Source organism: Zingiber officinale, chromosome 6B, assembly GCF_018446385.1.
Source record: "Zingiber officinale cultivar Zhangliang chromosome 6B, Zo_v1.1, whole genome shotgun sequence".
Taxonomy (NCBI): Eukaryota; Viridiplantae; Streptophyta; class Magnoliopsida; order Zingiberales; family Zingiberaceae; genus Zingiber; species Zingiber officinale.
The window spans coordinates 98,008,843-98,015,343 of NC_055996.1; the positions used below are offsets into that span (position 1 = coordinate 98,008,843).

Sequence of the window (6,501 nt, forward strand, 5' to 3'; positions counted from 1 at the left end):
ATTTATGTAAATTTAGATTGACCTTAAATCGGATGTATTAATTTAATAATATATTAAAAAATTTAAAATGATATAATATCTTATTAAAATTTTCTGTATAGGTATTGATATAAAATTTATATCAAAATTTAATTATATATATATATATATATTTCGATAGGGTATCAATATGAATTTTTGTTAATTGAAATTTTCAATATGATATACAATATACAATTTAGATTTCAGTTAGGACCCGTCTTGAGATATGTCATATGAGATGATGGTTAGGAGTCTTCGATTTTTAATGACCCCTAAATTTAATATGCATATATAATATAATTATATTATATTATATTATTTTAATTAAATTTAAAATATATATTTTATTGGATTATTTGAATAAAAGTAAGAAAATATATATAGTTGAATTATTTTAATAAAAGTCAAACAAAAAAATATTTCTATTAAAATTTAATTAAAAAGTTAAAAAAGAAAAAAAAAATGAGAGTTAAGGATATTTTTTTCTCTTTTAAAATTTTATTATTTGTGTAATTTTTTTTTATTAATTTATTTACCGAGGTTATAAGACTCTAGTAACATTAGAACTACCAATGAAGAGGAAGCATGATGCTTCCTGTCGAATCCTTCCTCAAGTCTTCCAAGCTAATGAAGATCTAGAAGCCATGATTCTTTGTGGGTGACCATGGATGACAAACTTTGTCGATTGTCAACTGTTGATGTTGATATTCAAAATGTATAAATAAAACGAATTAAAATTATAAATGGTAAATATTTACAGCGATCTTTCATAGATCTGTAATCGGCAATGACAAGACTCGCTGTCGGAAAAACGATCATAGGATCAGAAAACTCTTTATAATTCCACAAACCAAATCTCACCGCCTCAAATGTTCTTCTCTCTCTTTTTCTTTTTCCACCATCGTGTGAAAAACTCTTCCTCTTTTTCTCACCTCACAATGAACCTTGGGCGCACCCCTTATAAAAAGTAGGGGTGACAATTTTTGACCCGACACGAAAACACGACCCGAACCGAACACGAAAAAATCAGGTTAGGGTCGGGTAGTTTCGGGTTCGGGTCGAAATCGGGTCGACCCAATTGACCCAATTAATAAACAGGTCGGGTTCGGGTCAACCTGAAATGACCCAATTATAACCCGTGAACCCGTTTATAATTTATAAATAATTATAAGTTTAAAGTTCAAATTAAAATTACAAATAAAAAAATAAAAAAAGTTAAGAAGTAAAATTAAAAACGGAAAAACCCTATTACCCTACCCGTCCCGAGACTCCCGAGACTCCCGAGTTCCCGACGCATCTTCAGCCGTCGACGCTGCGACGCAACAGCCGAACTCCAACGGCGTGAGAATCTTTTCAGTTTTCATCTTCCAATCTTTGATTCTTCTTCTGTTCTTTAGTTCTTCACCCTTCTTCAGAGCTCTCCACTCGCCGATGGCTGATGCTCCAACGCCACGATGACCTAGCCCCGAGTCCCCAACACGACAACCCTAGAGTTCGAAATGTTGACCCCCAGATGCCTCGATGCCCTTGACGTTGACGATCCGACGCGACGACCATCGATGTCGAAGCCACGACGCGGCGATGCCCAAGATAAGCCCTAGATATCGTTGCGGCCACCTAACGAGAAAGGTATCATCACGATTCACCCCATTTCTGATTTCTCTTTTGATTTGAATGTCTTGAATTAACCTTGAGTTGTCTTCTGTGTCTTCTCTGTTAGAAGCTTGAGTTGTCTTTTGTGGCTTGAATTAAACTTGATTAGTTGAGTTGTCTTCTGTCTTCTCTATTTTTATTACTGATATATTTTTTTATTGAAAATTATTTGTAGGTAAAATACTAAAATATGGAAAGGAATGAAGAAGATGAAATTTTAATGGATATTGAAGATGGCAGTGAGGATTCAATTCAAGAAATACCACAAGGCTCGCAATCTTCTTGCCATAAAGATAAGGCGAAAAAAGTTCAACCGTCAACAAAAAAGAGAAGACTTTCATCTAGAGTTTGGTCACACTTTAGTATGCTTCCTCGAAATTCAGACGGGAAACTCGAATGCAAATGCAACAAGTGTGGGGCTAAGTATGCAGCTGATAGCAAAAGTGGTACAGGTAATTTACATCGTCATATTAAAAAATGTGTGAGAATGACTACAAAAGAAATTGGACAATACATAATTGCTACGGATGAAGGTCCGTGCTTAACCACAAGAAGAACAACCTTTAGTCAAGATAAATTTAGGGAGTTAGTGGTGCATGCAATTTTGAGACATGATTTGCCGTTTTCTTTTGTTGAATATGAAGGAATGTGGAATATCTTTAAGTACTTGGAACCGAGAGTTTGCCATTTCTCTAGAAACACTGTAAAGTCTGACATTAAGAAGATTTATGGTGTTGAATTTAATAGACTGCGTACTGAGTTACTTGCATGCCCTGGTAGAATATGTTTAACCTCTGATGCATGGACTTCTATTGCAACTGATGGGTACTTGAGTTTGACTGCACATTATGTAAACAAGAATTGGGTGTTGCAAAAAAGAATTTTGAATTTTTCCTATATTCCACCTCCACATACAGGGGTTGCTTTGGCTGAAAAGATTTATAGTTTGGCTTGTGATTGGGGTATTGAAAAGAAGTTGTTTTCTATCACTTTGGATAATGCTAGTGCGAATGATGTTTGTGTTGAAATATTTAAAACTCAGCTTAGGTTAAAGAATGCTTTGATCTTTGATGGCACTTTGTTTCATGTTCGATGTTGTGCACATATTCTCAATTTGATTGTACAAGATGGTTTGAAAGAGATTGACATTGCTGTGGATAAGATTAGAGAATCTGTGAAATATGTTAAGGGTTCTCAAGGAAGAAAGGAAAAGTTCAAGAATTGTGTTTCCCAAACTTCTCTAGATTCTAAAACAGCATTAATGCAAGATGTTCCGACTAGATGGAATTCTACATATAGAATGCTTTCTAGTGCTCTTTACTATCGTCTTGCTTTTTGCCATCTTCAATTGAGTGATTCTAATTTTCAAAATTGTCCAACTGCAGAAGAGTGGGAAAGAGTTAAAAAAATATGTGGATTTCTTGAAGTTTTTCATAATGCAACTGTGGACTTTTCTGGATCTCGTTATCCAACATCAAACTTGTACTTTCCTCATGTCTTTGTAATTCAGTTGAAGTTACATGAAGAGTCGTCTAGTCAGGATTTGTATATGAAGAAGATAGCTGATCAAATGTTTGTCAAATTCAACAAATATTGGTGTGAATTCAATGTTTTATTTGCAATTGCTGTGATATTTGATCCTCGGTACAAGTTTCAGTTTGTTGAATTTAGTTATGGAAAGCTTTATGGTTATGGGTCTCGGGAATTAATGAAAGTTAGAGAAACACTTTTTGGTATTTTTGGTGAGTATATGAAAGATTCAAATACTAGTCCAGCATCATCTTCACATTCTCAAGGAAGCAAAGAGGTCAATGCTCTTACATTTCAGGATGATATTAGTAAAGAATCTTCAAATGTTTTGAAGGTATGATATTCAGTTTTTAATGTTAATAGTAATTTTAGAATGATGAACATTTTGATCATTTTGAATTATTTTTATCAAATATAATATTTTATTGTCTTGATATGCTAGGAATTTGATGAATCTGAGGATTTTGAGTTTGCTGTTAGTGCTCAAAAAAGTCAATTGGAGATGTATTTAGATGAACCAAGAAGTAAAAGAACATCTTCAATTAATGTACTTGAGTTTTGGAGATCTCAACAATTTAGATATCCAGAGTTAGCTAAATTAGCTAGGGATGTTCTTGCTGTTCCAGTTTCAACAGTTGCATCTGAATCGGCTTTTAGTCTTGGTGGTAGAATTCTTGACCAATATCGTAGTTCAATGTCTCCACAAGTTGTTGAAGCCTTAATATGCAGCAGAGATTGGCTCTTTGGAGAAAACTGTAAATTTTTCAGAGTTATAATTTTTTTAATCTAAAGTTGTATTTGTATTGTAATTCTTTCCTTTCTTTTTCCGTTTTTCGTGTAGATATATCTCTGGTCAAATTGGAAGATGTAACTCAAGATATTATGGCTTTGGATCTCAACAAAGGTGAAGCGGAATCTAGTTTGATGGAAGGTACAAATTCAAATATTGGGTGATTAGATAATTAGTGAGTTAATGTCTTTTCATTAATCTTTGCATCATAATTTTATTTCATAAAACTTTTTTTGGTCTAGAATTTGATGTTGTATTGTTGTTCTATTTGGATAATTAATTTTGCTACTTTGAATTGCCACAATGGATAGAGGAGTACAGTACATTTTCTTCAAAGGTTTAATGTTGAATTGTTGATCCTCTTCTACTCAAAAATCAAAATATCTAAAATATTTTTTAAGTTTTCCTTTCCTTTAGACTGATCATTCTTGGAGGTTCTTCCAGGTCCAACTTGAAACATATAACAATTCTTTCCTTCTCTCTGTTTGAAGGTTGAAGCTAAGTTCATAAGAAAAGAGGTGGTGACTGGTGAGCTTGTTCTGAGGTGGTAACCAGTAAGCTTGTTATCCAAGAATGAAGTTCAAAATAGATTTTGTTTTTGGCCAATCCATCCACTCATGTTTCTAAAGAACTAAAGTTTTCTTGGTACTTTGCTTGTCTGTGGAGTTGTGAATGTAAATTCTATCTAATTTGTTGCAAATTTGCTTGTCTTTTTTAACTTCCACTGATCTACAGGAGCCCGTGTGAGTTGGTTTTGACAATTTAGGTAACTCCCTCTTGGTTTTAGATGTTTTCATTATTATTGTCTAATTGGTTATATCATCATCACCTTTTGTCTATGTTCATGTAATCATAGATGTATCTGCTTTAAGCAAAATGAAATTCGATTTGGATCTGTTGGAGATATATGTGTTTGTTTGTTTCTACCATGTCAATGTGTTTTCTAATGATCATGACTTTGTTTGTGCTGATAATATGATTGCATTAGGACTTTCTTCTAAATCATCTGCTCTTTACATTAATAGGAACCATTAGACAGTTAATCGGATTAAATGGATAAACTGAGCCAATTGGTGATTAAAGAGCTGCTAAATAGATCGAGCTATTTTATTTATCGTCTACGAACGAAATACATTGCCTATGTTTGCTTGCCTTAAGTCCACGGATCAATATCAGAAGACTTGCTCATTAGTTACTGGTTGACTCTGACGGATAAGAAATTAAGAATCCATGTGAGCCCCTAGCTTGTGATCATGAACTACAACTGTTTGTTGCTCTTTTTAAAGCATAGATACCAATTTAGTAACAACGCAATTATATTATACTAGGAATTGAATTACAGAGGGAGAGAGATCATGAAAAGATCTACACCAGGCACCAGCATCGTCCTTCTTCACTTCTCTTCTAGTCTTTTTCTTTCTCACCACTCTTACAGGTGGACTGGTGGAGTGCTCGGTAGATCTCAAAATAAAAGCTGCTCTTCCTCTTGCGGTATCCTTGACGATGTTGGCTGCCCGTTCCGCCTACAGAGTACAGACTTCATCTGTGAATCAGGAAAAGATGCAGTCTTGCATAAGTTGTCATCTACAAACAAGTACCTGGTCACCGAAATATCATATAATCAATTGCAATTCAAGCTCGTCTATGCCGATTATGTCACAGGTTCTAATAAATGCGTGCTTCCCAGATAAATGTAATTTTAAATTTAATATATAAAAATTCTTTATCGAATTCGGGTCGAACAGGTCAAACGGGTCGACCGGGTCAAACGGGTCAAATGGGTCAAACAGGTCGGGTTCGGGTCGGGTTCGGGTCAAGCACAAATAAACAAATCAGGTTCAGGTTGAATAATTTGACCCGAATTTATAATCAGGTCGGGTTCAGGTTGTTGTTTGCCAACCCGCGAACCTGCCAACCCGAACCCGTCAACCCGAACCCGAACCGAATTGCCACCCCTAATAAAAAGAAATAACTCAGGGGTATAATGGACTTTTTCATTAAGAGTAGTGGGGAACGTGAGCATGTTCCCACATTCCCATTTCCTACATCTCTCACTCGTCCAAGGTAAGTCGCTAAGACTAATTCATTCAGGTAAATCACAAAAACTTAATAAGTCACATAAACTATTTGAGAGTTTGGTCACAAATACATAATAAGTCACATAGACTATTTGAGAGTTTGGTCACAAAGACCATATTAGAACATTCAATCCATACTTAGAGAAAATGGTTCGTGCGACAGCAAACACACTGAGCGATAGTTGCTAAGAAGATTGTTACATCTTGTTGAGACCTTTGTGCCCGCTAGAGGGGGGTGAATAGCGGCTCGTCGCGCTTGTGTCGATTTGCTTCGTCTTGATAATGTGCAGCGGAATACAAAGACACAAACACTCACAACTAGGATTTACTTGGTATTCACCTTAAGATGAGGTGACTAATCCAAGGATCCACATACGACACGCTATCTCCACTATGAATCACTCCTTCTCGGTCGCAACCGGAGGCGGA

General features: G+C 35.2%; 1 protein-coding gene across 1 annotated transcript; it reads left to right on the forward strand.

Moving 5' to 3' along the window:
• The first annotated feature begins 1,864 nt into the window (after positions 1-1,864).
• LOC121991276 (zinc finger BED domain-containing protein RICESLEEPER 2-like) lies at positions 1,865-5,685 on the forward strand. The gene is made up of 5 exons (XM_042545286.1): positions 1,865-2,126; positions 2,319-3,538; positions 3,647-3,959; positions 4,046-4,154; positions 5,430-5,685. The coding sequence occupies exons 1-5, from the start codon at positions 1,865-1,867 to the stop codon at positions 5,683-5,685; spliced, it is 2,160 nt and encodes a 719-aa protein (XP_042401220.1).
• The last annotated feature ends 816 nt before the right edge of the window (positions 5,686-6,501 follow it).